The 22,629-nt window shown below is 41.9% G+C and overlaps 1 protein-coding gene across 1 annotated transcript in view; it reads right to left on the bottom strand.

Annotated features, from left to right (window-relative positions):
* The window catches only part of adgrd1 (adhesion G protein-coupled receptor D1), a gene marked incomplete at its 5' end in the record, with an annotated part of 36,643 nt that overhangs the window by 12,405 nt on the left and 1,609 nt on the right, over window positions 1–22,629 (bottom strand). The window contains 10 exons of the mRNA XM_083913138.1: window positions 11,561–11,702; window positions 13,758–13,833; window positions 15,119–15,226; window positions 15,551–15,674; window positions 17,537–17,587; window positions 17,737–17,886; window positions 18,274–18,341; window positions 19,593–19,850; window positions 21,592–21,768; window positions 21,886–22,008. Of these exons, the coding sequence (XP_083769264.1) occupies window positions 11,561–11,702; window positions 13,758–13,833; window positions 15,119–15,226; window positions 15,551–15,674; window positions 17,537–17,587; window positions 17,737–17,886; window positions 18,274–18,341; window positions 19,593–19,850; window positions 21,592–21,768; window positions 21,886–22,008 (1,277 nt within the window). The remainder of the gene's footprint in view (window positions 1–11,560; window positions 11,703–13,757; window positions 13,834–15,118; window positions 15,227–15,550; window positions 15,675–17,536; window positions 17,588–17,736; window positions 17,887–18,273; window positions 18,342–19,592; window positions 19,851–21,591; window positions 21,769–21,885; window positions 22,009–22,629) is intronic.

Genomic DNA, 22,629 nt, shown 5'->3' with positions numbered 1-22,629 from the left:
AGCTTGAGGGCCACTGCCTTCTGATGTGTATATCCCTCAGACCCAAAGCATGCCTCGTCCTTTTCGCTGTTCTGTGACTGTGTTAAGCCTGTTGGATAAAATAATGAGGGATGAAAATAAACCCTCTCATGCATCACAAAAGCATTTATGTCGCAGATGACACGCAGAACCCAGCAATTTGTATAAATGCAAGCTTCTCTGTCTTCTGTGGTGTCTTTCAGACCTCCCATGACTGGCAGAGCTAGAAATCCGAGCTTTGCTGTGGTTGAGCTAGCTTCGGCAAACGCTGACAGTAAATGTCTCTGCAAATCTCAAGACATCACACATTGTGCACAGTGTTATGCTGCAAAAAAAGCATTCAACATTAGGTTACTGTTAACAAACTCAAATGGAGATTTAAAATTTAAAAGGTCCCATATGCTCATAATCATTCCAGCCCTGTCTCATACTGTCTGAATATATCTGTATTCACCCTCTGTCTGTAATGCTCTGTTTTAGTGACTGGCCTTAAGCCTTTAATATATAGGACGGACAGGGAATGGCGTGAGAGACATGCAGGTCGGAGTTGAACCCACGGCCGCTGCCTCGAGGACATTCAGCCTCTTTACATGGGGCGACTGCTCTAATCACTGTCCTACCCCGCCCCTACCAGCTTCTCTGCACTGTCATTGCAGCCGGTGAATGACTGTAACAGCACTGCTGCTGCACCTTCTACCTATATATAGTAAAGGTGGAGTTAAGGCTTGCTGATTCAGTGTCCTCTTTCAAATAACTTCTTAAAACTCATTTTTATAGACTTGCCTTCCTGTGATGCCGTCTTCTTATCTTTTTTATCCTTTCATCTCATTGCTCTTCTTTCTTTGCAAGCACCTTAAATTAATTAACTAATAAGCTAATAATTGTTTTTTCTATACAATGATGTGCAAATATGGTTATGTTATACCTTATTGGATTTTACTATTATTATTATTTGTTTATACTGTATTTATGTGTATAGTTTGATTTGTCTTATGTCAAAGCACTTTGTAAACTGCTGTTTTTAAAGGTGCTATACAAATAAAGTTATTATTATAATATATATATATGTATATATATTTATATATATATATATATATATATATATATATATATATATATATATATATATATATATATATATATATATATATTGGTATAGTTGTGACATCAGCTCAGCTTAAGGGAGCTTAGCTTAAGCTTAAGTGCACAAGACAGAAATCCTGACAGCTCGTGTGAATTTCTCTGTGGATTGAGCATTTTTGATATGTTCACAGTATTTATACAGCACCACGACCTGCTTTATAACAAAAAAGACATGGCATTCCACTTTTTAAAGGTGAGTGGAGTTCAAGTTCTAATTGAAAGACTATGGGGTATTGAGCCAAATGGTAAATTCTTGAAGTAGTTCAGAATCAGTAGTTTGACAAAACAAAGCCTTCCGTTTTTGTTCCATTTACTAGATTTGAAAAAAAGCTAGTGCTAGTGAATGCAACTTGAATTAATATGAAATATCACTTGTAAAAAAAAAGTCTTGCGCACACCCACTCATCCATCACTGGTACAAGAATACTCAGCCACTAGAGCAAAAGAGCAAAAGGAGTCTAAATACAGGCTTCAGCTGTGATACATTTAAAAAGCAGCAGCAGCAGCAGAAAGAAAAATTACACAACAGAGTGAGTGAATAAGCCCTTTCCCTAAAATGTTCCAAATAGTTGAGAGCACAGAGAGCCAGGCTGTAATTTGGATAGCACGTTCTGCATTTGGTGTGTATATATATAAAATTGACAGTGCAGCTGGGCCCAGAACAACATTACAACTCATCAGACATCCTCAAAGCAATTTCAGTCAAAAACAACTGGACTGGTTGTTTGTCTAGGAAGACGTTTCACCTCTCATCCAAGAGGCTTCATCAGTTCATGTACGCATCTGACCAGGCTGGGACTGGTCCAACTAACTGGTGTGGAGATCCAGGTATTTAACCTCTCACAAGGCCGATGATGTCACTGAAACCCTTTGTGCTCCAAGTGCCCACGCCCGTCGTTAGAGTGACAGTCGGTGGTGGGCAGTTGGTTTCGACGTCGTTAGTGCTCTATTGAGTCTGAACGACAGTCGTTGGGGTCACCCGGGCCATGTGTGAACAGTTGTCCTTTGAGGTTAGATTGTTGAATCTCCTGGGAAGGGACGAAAGGGCGGCATTGTAAATTGGAGATAAGTGGTGTCTCAGACCCCCTCCTCTGTTTAGCGATGGTTTCTCCACTTTAACATAGATGGCTTCTTTTACTCCTCTTTCAAACCATCTGTCCTCTCTGTCCAAGATTTGGACATTGCTGTCATCAAAGGAGTGGGCTTTCTCCTTGAGATGTAAGTGGACAGCCGAGTCCAGGCCTGAGGAGTTAGCTCTCCTGTGTTGGGCCATGCGTTTATGCAGTGGTTGTTTTGTTTCTCCAATGTAAAGATCTTTGCATTCCTCGTTGCATTGGACAGCATAAACCAGGTTGCTTTTGTGGTGGTGTGGTGTTCTGTCCTTCGGATGTACTAGTCTCTGTCTGAGTGTGTTACCGGGTTTGAAATACACAGGGATGCAGTGTTTGTTGAAAATCCTCCTGAGTTTCTCCGATACCCCAGCCACATATGGGATGACTATGTTGTTTCTCCTGTTATCTTTTTCTTTCTCAACCACTTTGGTTTTCTTTCTGGAGGCAGCTGCCGTTTTAACAAAGGTCCAGCTGGGGTAGCCACAAGTTGTGAGGGCGCCTCTCAGGTGCTTGCGTTCTTCCCCTTGAGCCTGTGAGCTAGTGGGTACGTTATCAGCTCTGTGCTGCAGTGTTCTGATAACGCCAAGCTTGTGTTCCAAAGGGTGGTGAGAGTCGAAAAGTAGATATTGATCCGTGTGAGTGGGTTTTCTGTATACCCCTATGTGGAGGCTCCTGTCATTCTCCATATGGACGTCACAGTCCAAGAAGGGCAAGCTGTTGTCTTTAACTTCCTCTCTGGTGAACTTGATGTTTCTGTCCACTGAGTTGATATGTTCAGTAAAAGTTTGCACCTCTTTGGATTTGATCTTAACCCATGTGTCGTCCACATATCTGAACCAATGGCTTGGGGTTACTCCTTTAAAGGAGTTCAACGCCTTGCCCTCTACCTCCTCCATGTACAGATTTGCCACAATCGGGGACACTGGTGAACCCATGGCACAGCCGTGTTTCTGTCTGTAAAAAATGCCATTAAACTGGAAATATGTGGTATTCAGTTTAATGGCATTTTTTACAGACAGAAACACGGCTGTGCCATGGGTTCACCAGTGTCCCCGATTGTGGCAAATCTGTACATGGAGGAGGTAGAGGGCAAGGCGTTGAACTCCTTTAAAGGAGTAACCCCAAGCCATTGGTTCAGATATGTGGACGACACATGGGTTAAGATCAAATCCAAAGAGGTGCAAACTTTTACTGAACATATCAACTCAGTGGACAGAAACATCAAGTTCACCAGAGAGGAAGTTAAAGACAACAGCTTGCCCTTCTTGGACTGTGACGTCCATATGGAGAATGACAGGAGCCTCCACATAGGGGTATACAGAAAACCCACTCACACGGATCAATATCTACTTTTCGACTCTCACCACCCTTTGGAACACAAGCTTGGCGTTATCAGAACACTGCAGCACAGAGCTGATAACGTACCCACTAGCTCACAGGCTCAAGGGGAAGAACGCAAGCACCTGAGAGGCGCCCTCACAACTTGTGGCTACCCCAGCTGGACCTTTGTTAAAACGGCAGCTGCCTCCAGAAAGAAAACCAAAGTGGTTGAGAAAGAAAAAAGATAACAGGAGAAACAACATAGTCATCCCATATGTGGCTGGGGTATCGGAGAAACTCAGGAGGATTTTCAACAAACACTGCATCCCTGTGTATTTCAAACCCGGTAACACACTCAGACAGAGACTAGTACACCCGAAGGACAGAACACCACACCACCACAAAAGCAACCTGGTTTATGCTGTCCAATGCAACGAGGAATGCAAAGATCTTTACATTGGAGAAACAAAACAACCACTGCATAAACGCATGGCCCAACACAGGAGAGCTAACTCCTCAGGCCTGGACTCGGCTGTCCACTTACATCTCAAGGAGAAAGCCCACTCCTTTGATGACAGCAATGTCCAAATCTTGGACAGAGAGGACAGATGGTTTGAAAGAGGAGTAAAAGAAGCCATCTATGGTAAAGTGGAGAAACCATCGCTAAACAGAGGAGGGGGTCTGAGACACCACTTATCTCCAATTTACAATGCCGCCCTTTCGTCCCTTCCCAGGAGATTCAACAATCTAACCTCAAAGGACAACTGTTCACACATGGCCCGGGTGACCCCAACGACTGTCGTTCAGACTCAATAGAGCACTAACGACGTCGAAACCAACTGCCCACCACCGACTGTCACTCTAACGACGGGCGTGGGCACTTGGAGCACAAAGGGTTTCAGTGACATCATCGGCCTTGTGAGAGGTTAAATACCTGGATCTCCACACCAGTTAGTTGGACCAGTCCCAGCCTGGTCAGATGCGTACATGAACTGATGAAGCCTCTTGGATGAGAGGTGAAACGTCTTCCTAGACAAACAACCAGTCCAGTTGTTTTTGACTGAAATTGCTTTGAGGATAACGATGACCTGGACGAATGAGAACATTCACAGGCTTAACTCATCAGACACACTTTGACAATAACAAAACATTATTTAAGGTCACCAGCATCTTCTGCTTTTGTGGGGGTGTACAGTAGTTGAATGTTAAAATATGAGTCAACAGAAAGGTTGGCTAAGATGGAGCCAGGTTTTTATAATGGCTTAATTGTTCAGAGAAGCCATGCATTCATTTCCAAAGCCCTATATTAAATTTAGTAAGGGAAGGAAACACTTTATTGCAGTGTGTCTGGGAAAGGCAAACCCAGGTACTGTATGGTGTAACTTTACTCAGTCCAGCAGGCTCAAAAAGACCAACCACAGCTCAACTCTTGACCTGGAGCTTGAGGAAAACCTGCCCACTGAACCAACTTAAAGTCAATACGTAATAGTGTCACACTGATGCGACCTGTGGCTCTGATGGAGAACAGATCTCAGCGTTGTTATCCCAGGGCTTTTCACTCACAGGTCAGACTTAAACTGATCCTCATACAGCATGTGGAGTAACAATCTGAGTCCATACAGCAAAACACAACTGGTCTTGAGTGAGATCATGCATTCAGGGGTAATGTAATAAGACATGCAGCTGTGGCCTCAGCTCAGTCTCTGAGGTCGACACAGAAAACAACGAGATGTGTTGATAGGTATGCAGGGTGTTAGGAACCCCCCAACCCCATCCCCCCAAACAACCACACACACACACATACACACACGCACACGCACACGCGCGCACACACACACACACACACACACACACACACACACACGCACACACACACGCACACAAACACACACGCACACACACACACACACACACACACACACACACACACACACACACACACATAGTTGTTTTTGATAAGGTGAGCTGTGGAGGATCACAGTAACAGTGTACTGTGAGTCTATTAATTGTTCAAAATAATAAAAATGACTTTGAGAAGTGAACTCGCATGACAACTGGAGAGCTTCTCCATGCATGAATTCATCTATTCCCTCAGGCTTTCATACGAGGCCACTGTAATATTTCTCATGTTTCTCGCCTGTTTGCATTCGTAAGTTGCAAGTTTGAACGTGGGAAATACACAAGATCAAATACGGGAAAACAGTTTTTAGCTGATTTTGTTTGGTGATCATTTTAGATCCTGAGGTTGCATATGGCCCTTTGCAAACCTTTGGAGCAAATGTACACAGGAGGAATGTGTAGAACATATATTTAGTGGTAGAAAATGTGTAAAAATAAATTCAGATTTCAGATCAAATTTTTAAAAAGTAGAATTCTGACATTTGAGAAGCAATAGATAGTGCATTTTTGGCATTTCTGCTTTACAAATGACTTAAACAATCATTAATTTATCCAAAATGTTGCATACTATTTTCTATTGATCAATTAATTGATGAATTGATTAATCGCCTATTCATTCCAGCCCTTATCATCATATCACTTTTTTTTTTTACTATATTCTAAAGCAGTATACGTATAACAATAATTTCTACTGATATAATTCATACACATACCTATTCATATCTGTGTCTGTGGCGACATGTAAATAGGCCGCCATGTTAGTGACGCTGCTGACAGCAGTTGGTCAACGGTTATGCTGTGTTCACTTGTAATCGGAAATTGGGAACTTCCAACTCCTGAGTCAGGCTAAGGGCAGAAGTGTAATAGGAACATGTGTGTGTGTGTGTATATAACATATAGTGGACCGACCGGAAGTAGAGAGGTGAATGTTTGTCTATAAAGTTTACAAAAGAGCAAAAAAGTCAACACAGACATAGTGAAGGACATGACAAGATGGAGGGCTCCGAAATAATCCTGGACATATTAAAGTTTAGACGGCGTACTGAAAAATGGCGCCTATTCAATCCTATGAAAGCTGCTCAGTGGCGCATGATTACTCTAGAACGTCTCTACTTCCTGGTTGTGTGGCGTCTCATTGGAAAAAGAATAGAAAAAAAATCAAACACAATGCACAAAAAGTGTGAGCATCAGAGTTGTGTCTCTACCGGAGCCTTGCACTGGCCCTTTACAGAGACGGGATCTAAGCTGCTGAATGTGTTTCACTCCGGCTCTGTATAGCTGCCCACCCTCCTTCTGCTGACCATAGCTCGATTTTTGGTCTCAAGATAATTAGGAGCCTTTTGACTGGTATCCAGAGATTTTGGATATGTGGGGGTGAATCTGCAAATGTGCTTCCAGGCCAACAACAGGCGAGTGCTGCAGAACCGTGCTTGGCCGTGCTAAGCCCATAGGAGCATTCGACGAGAGCGCTGGCAAGAACAGGCTCGCCTGCAGTTACATCTTACCGCCAAAGAGGCCGCTAGAAACAAGGTGACTCAAATCTTACGGGGTACTTTTTTGTTACTAAGACCAATACTCGACAATGAGTTTCCAAGCTACTGTAGCCAACATTTTAATATCAGTCTGATGGTGCTGACTCGAACTCCACACAATTAGATGAAACAGCCTCCTGCACGCACACGCCATTGTCCCAAAAATCCCATTTAAGTTTATAAAGGTGTGAAACATCTCCCGGATCTGAACACATTTTACAACACGACTGCTTTTATTTATTTTTTTAAACAGGGAGCTGAAATGATGTGCTTTTAATGATTTTAAACAACTTGCAGATTCCCTGGGAAAGCAGTTACGCTTTTTTAAAATCTTTGCATAGATTTCTTTCTTTCTTTCTTTCTTTCTCTCTTTCCTCACTGTTGATATGTTATATTGACATTTGAATCTCTCAGTGTGGGATCAAAAAAGTTGATCTTATCTTATCATTTTTTCGACATTTATTTTCTACACATTCACAAACTTGAATTCATCATGCTGAATTCGTGAAGATTTGTTTTTATCTTTGTGTTTATGTTGTTTTTTTTATCATGTTTGATATTTGTTGTTTGCTGTGCCTCTTTAACTGCTAGCTATACACAAAATTGATACCTTGAACCTTGTCACAGTTATATCAGTGATATACAATGGTGATTTATACAAACACAGAAATTTTGTCTGAACAGTATCTGAGGCCATAGACGGAATCACATAGACAGAATCAGGACCTTTTCTATTTTCCTCTGGGCTCAAGCTCTGCTCCGTTCTGTACAGCGTGTAGCGAGAGGTGGTGGTTGCGTGGTCTGAGTGGTGATAGAAAGGGGGCGCTGAATGGGAGGGGCCGTAAAGAGAGACTCTAAATCTTTTGGCAAGAGGGGAACAGCAATAGCCAGACCTCCATCTGTGATTGATCAGTATGTTGGCTCACACAGCTTGTGTTTGTGTGTGTGTTGGAGAATGGGTGGGTGTGGGTGGTTGGGAGGGATGGCGGGAGGGAGGGAGGGAGGGAGGGAGACGGGGAGAGAGAGAGAGAGAGACGGAAGAAAGATTTTGCCCACAAGGTTTGAGCTGGGCGTGTGCTAGGAGTTATAAAAAGACTGGCAGTAAAGAGCACTTATTATTGTGGTCGAGAGGACCGATAGCAGTATTGGCATACACAATTAACAGCATGGGCATCAGCAAGTGTTAAATAGCCTTTGTGTGTTTGTTTTCAAAGTCGCTGAACAATTGATCAACTAGCTCCAACAAGTCTAGACAGCTTTGTAAACACAAGCCACCCAGTTTCCCCTTCTGCCTCTGACCTCTTTACTCGCTTCCCCAAACTCTCTCTCATGTTCTTTACATTATGGGAGGGAGCCGACGGATACTGCTTGATGGAAGACTAAGAGGTTCTTGTCCACTTACATAGTGACTAATGTAATGGAGTAATGATAGGGCCACCTGAGCAAGTTTGATACATTCAGTAATTCATTAATCATACATTTTTACCAGTTGTGACAGCATCACTGGTATTGATTCACCATGCGAGTCTGTGTGTGTGTGTGTGTGTGTGTGTGTGTGTGTGTGTGTGTGTGTGTGTGTGTGTGCATGTCATCATGGCAAAATGTGGTCCTGGAGACATCCACTGTAGAGGGAACGACTACCGAGGCAGTTTTGAGTATTATACCAGGTGTTTATATGTCTGTTTGTCTGTCTGTCTGACAGCAATATCATCACAACTGTGCAACATACAGTCACAAAAATGTACAGGTGCCTAGTTGAGATAAAAATTGAAGCCTGAGTTCAAAGATGGGTGTGACCCAATAAAGGGGGTGGAAGTAGGGCCTTGCACCCATGATGGTGGCTGGATCCCCCGCCCCTCCCTGTTTCCTGTCTTTAGGCTAAGCTGTGTGAACTAGCTGCTTGTTGCAGTGTTATACAAATATAAAAGTGATGTCAATCTTCTCATCTAACTCTCCACCAGAAATCAAATACAAACATGTCTAAAAATGTCTTTAAAGTGTCATAGTTCATAGTTCTGCATTCCATCACAAATGAAATGCTATAAAGGTGAATTGAGGGACTGACTGAGACCACCAGTGCTCTTTCAGTGCTGCCACCCAGTTCTACCCTTTCGCCTTGGCCCTTCTGACGGAGCCGCCAACCTAACACACTGTTTTATAAGTCTGTAAAATCAGAATCTGTTTTTTGAATCCTCTCAGTTTTGACCCTATAAATCCACTTTGCTCATGAAATAAATCTTTCCATTCATTCACATCATACCATCAGCGTGATGCTTTGATGGAAGAAGAGGACATGGAGATGGTGTCTGCCTTTTATGCATGTATTAATGTTTAACTACGGACCCCAATGACTCCCACCCTCCCTTTTCTCCCCTTCTTCTCTTCTAAGGCTCTCTCAAACTGAACCAGAGTCAGACAGCAGTAGTAAATCACTGATGGAGCCAGTGTCCAATCAACACCACGGCCGAATGGCGTGAGAAAGCATGTGGGCCTCCAGCAGCCTTGATAACACCTTGTCTGGGTATCATACCCGCTCCGTGCCATATAATGTGTGATGGCGGCAACTCGGCTCTGACTGACTCAGCTGGGAATGCCATGACCTCACCGGACTGTTTCAGTGTATACACTCAGAGGGCATCAATCAAGACTGCAAGGTCACTCTGACACCAACCACATGGCTTTGACCTTCAGTGAGTGGTACCTGACACGACACAGGGGTCTTTACAAGTTCCATCAATCCACTGAATGCTACATTTTATCATGGCGGGTGTCAGAAAGAGAAAATGGATGACATTTGAGATTCCGAGCCAACTGTTTGTACAGAACAGTTGATGGCACACAGGACTTGTTGTTACCAAGACAGCATGAGAAGATAGATGAGGAAGCTGAACACTTTTCTGCTTCAGAGACACTCGGTGCCCCTGCTAGCTTTTAATGAAGTCACTGGGTGTTTGTCTACTTTCTGGGGATAAACAGAGAGATCAGTAGCAAATCACTTACTCCCGGCACCCCAACTCTAGCCATGAGAAGACATCTTTGAGGTTTAACTTGTGCACACAGTAAAGAGCAGCATAAACAATGACGGGAAAGGTCAGTCTCAAACTGTGTGAGCCGCCCTCCTTGCCTCAGAGCGAGGGAGGTGATAAGTATCCACCAGCTGCCAAAGACATTAAAACTCCAAAAATAGTTGTTTTTTGATGAAAGCCAACAACAGGTCTCTGCAGCGAAGCAGTTATAGCAAAACAACCCTTTTTCTGGACTCAATCACAGACAAAGAGCTGTGTGCCAAATTGCGATGCAGCTCCTAAATAAAAATCATCGTCCAAGCTATGCAGCCTAAATTAAGTTGGAATACACTGGCACAGCGCGCTCCAATCAGTATGCTTTGGTAATAAGTATAACAGTTTATTTGTAATGGGGTAAAGGGGAAAGAATGTAAGAAGCCTGATTTATCCTTACATCAGAGGTAAAGGCAACTCAACTAAAATAGAAACACCTTGACTCAACAGACAGCAGAGCTGGTGAGCATCTCCAGCGCTCCCATAACAAAGGATATTATAAGCCCTCTCCCCTGGTGTCTGCTAAAACAAACACACAATCACGGTTGCAGAAACCCAGCCAGATGATTGCAGCGTAAACATTTATTTCACCAGGCAAAATGAAGGCAAACAAAGCAATATTACCATGGTTTCATGAAGTTGCATGGCTTTCATTTGCTCTCTTATGAGTGAGGAGCAAAAAACAAAAGCATTGGTAATTCACTTCAATAGAAAGTGAATAATTCTTGTAGGCCTTGTAAATTAAATATAATCACAATGTTGGGGTTTTAGTCAACTGCCTCATTAATGCTATTGTATGATCTGATGGTCTAATAGGCTATTAACGCAATTCATTTAGATAAGAAGAAAGGCTTTAAAATGCATTAAAATATATATACATAGCTGTGAAGAGCACTGCCATATTTCTAACTTTACAGGGAAGAAAGCTAATGCGATACACATTTTTAAGTTAATTTTCATTATGAGTTTCGAATGCAGTTCCCATGGAAAACTGGCACAGCTCCTGCCATAAAGCAGCAAAGAAAAAATATGTTGTTCATAAAAGAAAGTTATTGTTCATTTCAAAGCGCCCTAAGCCTGCAGTTCAGAATCAGTTTGCTTTCTGGAAGCCACATGCTCCGAGAGGGAAAACTTAAGCAGGCTAATGAAAACCAAAATAGCCATCGATTTTGGTGCTGGTGGATGCCCAGCTGCACAAGCCTCGGCCAGCGATAGACACTCATCTTCTTACATAAGAGAACACCCAAAAATAGAGCTGATAGATTTCATATGGGGGGGACCTGACTACTGTCGCCACAGAAAAACCATGGTCCCCTTTCCTCTGATAAGGTGGGTGTTCCACACCCAACAACTGCGCCCGGCAGCTGGAAAAGCCCTCAATTTTCCCAGCATGACTGACTCATGCAGAAAGCAAATGGCCGATTAGGACATGAGTCAAATATAAAGGAACTGGGACACTGTATGGGTCGATTCTTACCAGGATGTGGGTTAGGACAATCTTGATGAGTGGCGCTCCAGAGAGGTTGACAGACAGGGCTGGTGAAGGCTCCACCTTCAGAGAGATCAGACAGCTTGCTACCTGGATTTTGTGATCCTTGAAATCAGCTGCTTCATTAATCCTAAGAGACAAGAAAGAAAATGTTAGAAAAGAAAGAAAGAAGAGACTCAGAAAGGCAGCATGACAGGAAGAAATAGAGGCAAAAAGAGTCACAGCTACAAATGCAAAAGACAGAAAAAAGAAGGTTAAGAGAGATATCAAACCTGCAGTTGATTTTATAGAAATATGTTTTTGTCATTTTTAATCAAACTGTCACTATACCCTGATAGCACTACATTAAAAAGATAATCTCTGCCTCCACTTTGTGCTCCTAATGGCACCTACAAGAGTCCACCACGCCTGAAGGAAAACAATCGATCAGTGCTGAGGATTGTCTAACGCAGTGCCAATGGCTGCTCGTGAACTGCTGTCAAACTGTGAAACTAGACAGCGCTGATCAAATATGAATCAAGATTCTCATCCATCAAGATCTGTTATGTCTCATTTTACAGCTACCTACTAAACACTGCACGTGCAGAATAGATGTGCAGCTTCTGGTAATTCTATTCAACGTCCAAAATAAGTCCACTATTTGGACGTCCAACCATGACCCAACTTGGACGTCATATTGACGTTCATAATTTGACCTTTGAACTGGATACATTTTTTGGACGTCATTTGGTCTATGACAGGTGCAGGAAAGGTATATGATGTGTTTTTATTTGTTTTACATTTTCCTGTTTTTCTTTAACTGGTATTTTAACATTTTTTTGCATAAAATTATTTTTGCCTTTATCTATTTTTCCTATTTGGAAATGCTATTTGTCGAAAATTATTTCATTGTAGCCTATCCACCTTATAAGCCTGTGAATGTTCTCATTCGTCCAGGTCATCGTTATCCGCAAAGCAATTTCAGTCATGTTGGAAGTTGTAATCAGAGGGGCCGGAGGCGCTGAATGGCAGCCATAAGGTCTGTGACCTTAGAAAAATGCCATGTTATTATTATCATAGCAGTAGTCTAAATTTGATGTTGAAAAGACGTCTACAAAAGACCACATTTGGACTATAAATTGCCTTTACACGGAGGTCCCATGGACGTCAACATTGGCCGTTTGGTAAACGTTGAAAAACGACGTCGCCTGGCGTGACAAAAACAACCCCTTCAGCAACATATTTGATCAGCACTGCCTAGTTTGAAAGTTTAATTGCAGTTCTCAAACAGTCAATGACTCGTGTCAGGCACGCGTCAAAGACTCTGATTGTTTTTCTTCTGGCGTGGTGGAATCTTGCAGATACCATTAGGAGCACCAGGTGGAGGCAGAGGAACCTGATTTTTTCACATCTGTCTCATGTACTACTGTCAGAATATAGTGACGGATTGATCACATTTTCCAAAACAATGTTTTTTATAAAAGTTACCAACTGCAGTTTTAACAAAACACTGTAATCTCATACTCACGTCCGCACATAAGTGTTACACACTGACCTAGAGGGGTAGTATTAAAGTGGGACTTTGATCATCTGCCTATATAATTAATCATACTGACAAGCAGCATTGCATCAATAGTTTTTCAAGGCAATCTGATATGTGACATTTGGATCATACAAGCTTCACCTCTCTATCATGATACAGAGGGGACATTCTCACCCGCGGGAGAGCCACACTGAAAACAATCAGTCACAAACAAAAACTCAAAATGTACTTTCACATATTTCACATTTTGTTCTTTTATGCTCATTATTATGATGTATAAAGCGGGGAAAACGGGATGCTTTATCGCTGGAAGGAGGGCCAATGGCTATGTAGAACTAATGGCAGGGTGTATCACAGTCAGTGGAGGTTGAGTGGTGCGATGAAAGATAGGCGAGAGAACAGATAAGGCTCTGGCCCCACCGGCATCACCCTGTCTGTGGCTCAGGAAGCAGGGGCGCCTTGGTACCAGTGGAACGGATTCCCCACACAGGAAGTACAAAGAGAGAAGCCAAATTGTTGTGGTTGAATGGCTTGAAAAAAAATGTTTAGAATATATTTTCCTAGATAAAACCCTGGGCAAAATCAAAGTGGTATGATTGGAGTGGATTCACAAAAGGTGCATGCTCAGTTTATCTGACTTTTCAAATTGTCTCGTCCTCTTACCTGGTCTTGACGGGGCTAATCTCTTTGTAGTAGTTGTGCATGCTGTGGTAGAAGAGGCCTACGATGGTGGTTTGGGCTGAGAAAAAGAAGACAACACACAGTAGTTAAACGTCCTGGGCAGCAGGCTGGGAATGTAATGCAGTGCTGCTAAAATGCTCACAAAGAAGGGAAGTTAATTAACGCTGCCTTGTCAGCGCACGCTGGCATCGGCCGGCTAATAGGACGGCCGTATACTCGCACAAGGGTGAAAGGGAGAGGGCCGCAAACCATGTGGATGTTGGGAAATCTTATGAAACCTCTACATGACTTCACCAGGAGAGCAGGAGGTCTGGTCCCCCTCCCCTAATCTGACCTATCATCCAGCTCGGTCCCACCTCAATACTGTAAGATAAACAATGAAATCGGAGGAAATCCTTAATGGAGCTGTTCCTTCTTTCAAAGGCCCTTTACCCGGGCCCCGCTGACTGTGACAACAAAATCTCGCTGATGTCAAACAAATGTGCGGCATATGTGCTGCAGGAGAGTATTTAACCTTCCAAAAAGGATTTCGACACAAAGCCCCCCGGCAATTCCCACAAGAGAGCTCAAGGTGGCCAGTTTGCTTGGACAACTCTCCTAAGGAAAAGAGAGAATGAGGAAAAATATAATAGAAGGTCCAAACAGACCAATGTTTAGCATACTGTCTACCTAATTAGGATATAAAACCTCCCCTTGGGAACATTTCGTACAGCCAGGTATTCAGAGGTGTGAGTTAATTTGTTCCTAGCTCTTATGTCAAGCAATAACATATATTTTATTTCTGATAACAACCCTTTAAAAGATAACTAAAACAGTTTATTCCAGTGACTGTATGGCAACACAGTGCATGTAGCGGCCAGGTGGAGCCAAGGGAATCGGACCCGAACTCAAAGTCAAACAAACTAAGTTTTAATGCCCACCGTAATTACTGCTCTCCCTCACTTTGCGAGTCCATTCTTTTTAATGACAGAGGAAAGCAGAGGAAAGTGCTCTCCCTCTCTCTCTTTCTTTCTGTTTTGAATAAAAGGGTAACTGCCAACATTAAAGTCATAGCTGGATTTCTACGGTGCACCGTAAAGTCACACAAAAGCTCTTATGGCACTCCTGCCCTACACTGTATGCTACGTTAGCAGTCTTAAATCTTAGCATAATAAATTACTGGCAAATAACAAGAGCCTCCCAGCTGGACAATTTTCTCTTGGCAGAATCAGACCACGACTAATGTACAGCATTCACACTCAACCTAGAGAAGCTACTACCTTTTACACAGAGAATCTTCGAGCTAGGACAGGTCTGCTTTGTACATCACTCATGACACTGAACGTCTGTACTTTGTAACTTACACTGCACGGCGAAAGCCTCTCCAGGCACGGAGATGTAACTCTTGCCTTGTGTGGGGAAGCGGTAATGTGGCAGGTTGTAGTTCTGTGGGAATTTCATCAGAGAGTAATCTGTGGGGGTCAGAGGTTAGGAAAAACAAGAGCTGTTGAGAAAAACAGACGGAGAAGCAACAAGACACATCTGCTTTATCAGGGGTGGATAAAAGATGTGAAGCCACCCTTGGGAGACAGACACAAACAGGCTTAAAGGCAAACAAAATATTATGCAAAAAAAGAAGCGGAGGGGTTTGACCCTGTGCCTTTCTGACCCACACATGTCCGCTGATTAAGAAAACTAATGATGTCAGCTTGATGCTCCATGTCCTTTTACTCCGACTGTGTCCACACAAACCACAAACAGTGAGTCACCCTATGGAGAGCTGACAGCATACTGACCTGCAACAAAAGATGTTCCACCCAGGGAGATGAGAGAGTTCGGGCTGGGCTCCAGGTTAGTCACCATGTGTTCCATCACCCTGTCCACGGTCTCGATCAGACCGCTGACCACTGGGATGGACTGCTGCTTAACAATGACCGCACAGACACAAAATGTCCACAATCAATTCAGTCACTGTATCGAAAAAAATGGATTTTACTCATCAAAGTTCAGTTCACAAATATAAAATAGGTCAAGTTAAAGGGGTACACAACTAATTTTAGACATAAAGGTCAATTTACCTGTAATGAAAAGTACTTCTTAGCGTGTAACAACAGGTGTGTAAGGTCTTCTGTGGCTATGGGGGGCGCTTTCAAGAGTATATCTCCAAAAAACACATCGAACAGTGGAAAAATGTGGCATGATGAAAGCTGACATGTAATGTCTATGGAAGGCTATGGCGGTCGCTCCTAGCTGGGTAAGTGTGGCTGAACTAAAAACTAGTTTAAACTTTGGCGGAAAAATACGGTCAGAGAATACCTGCAGCCTGTGACTCCTGTGACACATCGACCTATATGTTATAAAGAATTTCTTCCCACCTAAAACACATGAACACGTCTCCCGGGTGAAGGAAAATGTAATGTAATGTGCAAGCGGCACTTTCCCGATGCTTTGTGTATTTTTGGCGTAACAAAATAGGCATGATCATGTTGTTGGGGTAATCTTGGTTTAGCTTTGAGAACAAACATTTTAAAATGGACTACAATCTGCCTGTGCTACAATCAAGAGACAACCTCCAGTACTGGAAAATGAAGCCAACACCGAAGTGCCAAAAACTGCAGTCTTGAATGGCCACTTGAGGCTGGCTCCAAAAGCGAGTCAATCTCCACTGACACCAAAGTTAAAATGCCAAGTTTTACAGCAGAAAAATGTGTCTGGTACAAAACAAATATAGCTATATCTATAGCTAATCTCCCCACTCATGACAACTGTACAGGGTGGGAATTTCTGACTAAACCGTTTAACATATATTACAGCTTAAAGTTATGCACGATTAAGGACAGGCTGCTTTGAGTTAGAGTTGGGCACCGACTTCATTTGGCCTGCCTCTGCTCCGATCATGCTTCACCTCTTTGCCCATTTTTGGATTTTACCAGGACGAAAGGAACAATGAATGTTGCTATTGATTGCATTATGGCAAATGTAGAATAAAAGTAAGGATAGAGAATCTGCCTTTTTTGCTTTGATTTTGATGTGAGAGCAATATAAAGCTGGACAGCCCTTTGATCAACATTAACAAACCAACAAGAATATGCTTTAGAAAATCACAAGTGTAACTAATTACCATATAATTACGATATAACTGTTTATGTAAGCGAGTCACTGTAGATACAAATGACAATTAGGAAAAAACACAATGTAGAATGAAAGCCATACAAAAACTTGATGAAGTGAGACATTTTTTGACACTCAGCATGAATCTGATCACAGACAGTAATCACAAAGGGGCTGTACTAAACACTGTATCTACTGTCCAAGTTTTGCGTTCTCATACGTGAACATCTGTTTCAGCTTGCTCCTATAAAAACAAGCATGCTTGTTCTGAGCACTCAGTGTACTGAAACCACACACTTGCTCTGAAAGTCTTTTTTCTGGCAACAATGTGTTTGCATTTAAGAGCCCCGAGATTAAGCCGGGAAGAGTGTACAGTACAGGAGGTTGCAAATTTACATTTAAAAGCTTTGTGTTGTTGTAGAGCAGTTTATAGTCAGCAGTACTGTCTTAAACAATTTGCACCACTGTCCTTGACTATGTACTGTAATCCTGTGTGGGTACACTGCCAGGTACTGTTACTGTTGCTGGCACCACTGGTTCCAAAATATGCGGTGTTAAAATCTCAAACTCATAGATCGCTTAAATGCCTCGGATTATGGTATTCACCAAATTGCATATGTTACATTATGTCATGTTTGAACATTGCCCAACAACAGTGTGAACTCATTTACCTCTGGCAGCACTGGAGAGGACAGCACTTCTTCCACACTTTTGAGAAAAGCCTGGTTGGAAGAAAATGGACATCACAGAACTGTTGCATCATATACACATGGGTGGGCATTGTGTCTGTCTGTGAACATGTGTAACAAGTGTGTGTGTGTGTGTGTGTGTGTGTGTGTGTCCGCATGTGTATTGTACTGTGCTCCAAGACCTGTGTGAGGTTGCTGGCAGTGTTGTGAGGAATGGTCCTATTGGGCAGCCCCTTAAGGAAGCCCAACACCGGCAAAGACTCCGGGTCCTGGGAGCTTTGGACCTCCTCACGCTGACTGCTGACGACAGGAGGACTCACTTCAGCTGATTTCTGGGGAAACAACACATCAGGCATCAAATAACGTTTCCTATCAGGAGGCAGTTACCAAAGGATCACCCGGTTCCAACATACACAGGATGTTTAATGACTGATAGCCTGTGTTTGAGAGAAATGCTCTTTGAACAAGAGATCCAGTGTTGTTCTTTTTCAATCCAGTGCCCTACAGGGAGCCATTTTGTGTGTAGTGTTGAGCAGCTGTATCCACTTTCTTCTATTTCTTTATTCGTTTTCTACCTCCAAAGCCCTTTAATAAACACGACAAATCTATTCACATGTGCTCTCAATATCCCTTTTTTTCCAGCTCCTCTATATTTAAAAGGAAAGAACAGCTCAATAAGAAATGAACTGTTTGCATTGTGTACATTTTGACAAACTTACGACTGTTGGAGGAGTTGAAGTGACTTCTTTGGAGAGTCTGGGCGTTGTAGCAGCAACCATGGGCTGGCCTGTAAAAACACAACACAAAAGGTTCTATTATTATATATTAGGAACGGCACTGATGACATTTATACATTGTGTTGTGTTTTCTAGATTGTACATCCTCATTAAAGAAGCATTTTTTTGTTATTAGGTCCTTTGAGGTTAGGTTGAACCTGATCATGCTAGGCTGCTGTGATAGTAGCTGGGTTTTATCACCAAACAGCTTACAGTTTATGAGGCCGCAGCATGCCCAGTCATGAAAGATGATTGATTACAACCTCCAAAAAACTCGGATAATCAACCACATAATGCTCAGCCACTAGCTTCTGTACAAGGCTAAGATACAGTTTATGTCTCTGTTGTCATTTAATAAAAACAGCACTAACCAGAAAAGGGCCATATATGGACATACGTAAGAGGTATCAGTCGGAACAATTCCTGCTCTTCTTTGGTTGAATGTAACATTTTATGTGTGCTCTCGAGATGTAAAAATATTTTTCTGTAACCATAACAGTCAGATTCTTTGCGCCTGCTAATGGTCTGTGGAATATATTGCTTTCGGTAATGACTTCGGAGACACAATTTATGCTTCATGGCTTACATCGTGAGCGGTTGAGGCTCTCTAACAGTGCACAGTAATAGTTTTCATATACTTTGGAGGAGACAGCATCAATAATCTGTAATAATAGTTTTATACACAACAAAAGGTGATTTAGCCTACTAGCTAAAAAGTGCTATTACTTCAGGCTTTGACCATGATCGAAACTACCATGAAATTTGGTAATATGTGTTATCACACAGCATGATAAAAACATGTTGACAATTATCTTTCATAATTTCAACATGTTTTTGTCCATTTATGGCACTCTACTGACCAAAGGAGGTGAAAAGCAAGAGAACAAAAACAGTTAAGAGTCCTTGTGTGATATAATCTGTCGTACTAAATTAAAATGATCTGTCCCCCTGCGACCCAAAACGCCTCTGCACCCTTATAAGTACTTATAAGGCAGAAATATGTGAGACATGGCACTTATATGGTGGTGGGTCGTGAAAATGTTTTGTGCAAGAAGAGCCATTTGACAGGGAGCTTGGGTACATTTGTATGGTGTAACATCTTGTTGTTACGCATGTATGCTTTGGATGGAATGTAGTGAGGAGGACGGAAATTGCTTTTTAACCGGCTTCCTCAGAGGAGAGTAGAGGGAGGATGCATTATAATAGATATTTCACGTCTTAGAATGACAGAAAAGTATTTTAAGTAGAGCATGATGTCCTACCTATGGCTGCACTGTAGTAGAGCAAGATGTCGTGAGGTGAAAGGGCCCTTTCCCAGATGACAAACTCATCGAAGGCGCCTGTAACATAGTGACCGTATGCCTTGCCGTTGCCCGTTCCAATGACAAGGTCAGGGTGGGGGTCGCCATAGTTCTCGGAGACACTGCCAGCTGTGTCACCAGCAGTAAAGGTCCCATTAATGTAAACCTTCAGACCGTTCTTTTTTGTCCATGTGAAGAGAATGTGGGTCCAGAAAGGTCCTGAAAGAGAAAACAGTATACAGTATACAGTATATGATTTACGTAGAATTGTAAATAAGCACTGCACATTTTGAGGAAATGATTAAAAACTGAGCAGGACATGACAATTCAGGTATTACATCGGATTGTGACATAATCTTCATGTAATGTTTTGACTTTTTAGTACCGCAACTAATGATTATTTCCATTATCTGTTAATCTACAGATTCCCTTTTCAGTCAGTTGCTCTATAAAATGTCAGTCCTGAAAAACACCCACTGTAGTTCTCTAAAACCCAAATATATTCAACTTACTGTCGTATATGACAAAGCAACAAACCCCTTACATTTGAGAGGCTGAAAGCAGGAAATATTTGTTAAGATTTTGGTTGAACAACAATACTGAAGTCAACAACAGCCATGCTAGCTGCTCTGTGGGCCAGCAAACATGATACAGTTTAGCAGGTATGTTTTCTATGGTTAGCCAGGTCATCTTTAGTTTAGAGTATTCTGAAGTTCACAAAAGTTTAGGGTGCTAGGATGCTAGCGTTTGCTAAATAAACAAACACAAAGTAGCTACAACTGGTTCACAGGATTAATTTACAAGATAGCTAGCTTGGTTAAAAATGGCTGAAAATGATGCTTAATGCTAATGATAGTAGTTGCTGATTCATGTAAATGTTACGGATTTCTTAACTTTTAGTTTCAGCTCAAAACGTCTTTGTTATTTTATGATCTGTCATCTGCGTGCCCACAAGAACTTGAACCAGGGTCGGTTCTGGTCCTCCAGTCCATTTTACACTACAAAGAAGTTGAACTTATTTTTCCTTGCATCTCTGAAGTAAAATGACAATAAGGGAGAGTCCCACAAGACAATACATCTGAAAACACTTCCACCAGAAGAACAATGCAACAAAAACACATCAACTTTGTGGTTAGAAAATAAACTAGCCTATATGTGCCAAAGTATTTTAGTCAAGTTAGGTCAAGTCAACACTCTCTTTTACATCTTCATGTAGAGAAATGTAGCCTTAAATGTCACATTCTTAGCCTTTAGGGATACTGGTCATAGGGCACCTTAAGGTTTTCTATCACTCTGAAAGCTTTTCCCCACACTTGAGAAAGAACGGACACGTCCTGAAACTTGGTACCGTATGAGAACCAGATGAGATTTGATCCTCAGAAACGATACACTCAAATCTAAATTGAGTTATGACGCCCTATGAACACAGGCTTGAGTAATTGCAGCAAAAACAAAGATGACAGAAGTCATTAGAGAACAAAATACTGTCTGTAAAAGTTGCACATAACGTTAAGCCTCATGTGTTGTGGTTTCCATTTTGTCAAAACAGTCCACAAAATCATTTCATCTGATTTAAATCCAATTTTCAAAGCATTGGTCACTCTCTTGACGGTTATTATGTTTTAAATTACGTCTAATTTGACATTTAATAATCACAAATCATTACTGTAGCCGATTTCGGAAGGAAATGACGGCATCTTATTACACGTCCAGAATAATTGTATGTGTGATACAGCAAAAGATTTATGAAATTTACCCCCGACTTGCCAAATCAACTGTCTGCGGCTACATCTGGGTTCATTTAACCAAACCATGAATGCAAGACCATAACTAACAATTTATGGTTGCAAACAAAAAATATATATATTACCAAGACCAAAATACATTCCTCGTGGTTACCTAAAACTAAATGTAACTAAAACAAAAGTGTGTAATCCAAAGGCAAATTCATTCATAGTACCTGGAACTCTGATGTTGGCCTTCCATCGGTGGTTGTTGCCTCGAGTGTAAAACTCCACATATCCTCCAAAGGGATTAGTGAAGACAGAGAAGCCATTGGAGATAACTTTCCCTCCAGATGCTACGGCAAAACGGGACTCGGCCTCATGGTTTTTCCAAAAAAAGGAGAAGGTAATCCCTAGAGAATTATAGAAATAAAAAAAAAACACCTGTAGCCATACAAGATACTCAAATGGTTTGGATATAATTAGTGTTTTGCCAAATTACCACATGCATAAACCACCAGTGCACTCACCCTCAGGGCCACACCAAGTAGGGTCACTGATACAAGAGTTCTGGTAGTTTCCAAAGTGGAGAAAGGTACCGCCGTTATCTCCGTTCAGAAAGATGCCCTTGTTGACCATTCCTTCAACAATGTCTGCAGCAAAGCAAAAGTCAAGGGCATCATTTCCCTTGAAAATTATGAGCAGTGTCTGCTAGCCTGCCAAATGTTCAGTTCTCTGAACATATAAACTTAATAATTAAGTCCCTGAATGGTCAACTAGTAAATTGTTTTTGGAACGGATGAAACAAAGGAATGTTTTAGATGTATTAAAGGTCCAATGTCATGCTCATTTTCAGGTTCACACTTGAATTTGGGTTTTCTACAAGAACATGTTTAAATCCTTAATGTTCCTCTGCTCTGTTTTAGCGACTGTCTCTTTAAACTACACTACAGAAGAATCCCAGTCTGCTCTGATGGTCATCAACCGGGTCTTCTGCATCTGTGCTCTCAGCGTCCGCACCGTCGTTGCAGCTGAGGACTGAAAAACGGCACTGTAGCACAATTTCTACCTGTACTTAGTATAGTTGTGATGTCACAACCACACAGAAGTCCTGACGCCTCGTTTAAAGCCACAGTTTCTATATTTCTCTGTGGATTGAGCGTTTTGATACTTTCACAGTATTTATAAAGCACCTTGAGATGCTTTTGTAATAAAAAGGACATAGTATTTGCGCTTTTTACAATATGGGATCTTTAATATGTTAAGGCGGGTTT

This window comes from Echiichthys vipera, assembly GCF_963691815.1.
Source record: "Echiichthys vipera genome assembly, chromosome: 4".
Taxonomy (NCBI): Eukaryota; Metazoa; Chordata; class Actinopteri; order Perciformes; family Trachinidae; genus Echiichthys; species Echiichthys vipera.
Note: the sequence above shows the minus strand (reverse complement) of the source record. Positions and strands in the feature narration are given on the sequence as shown.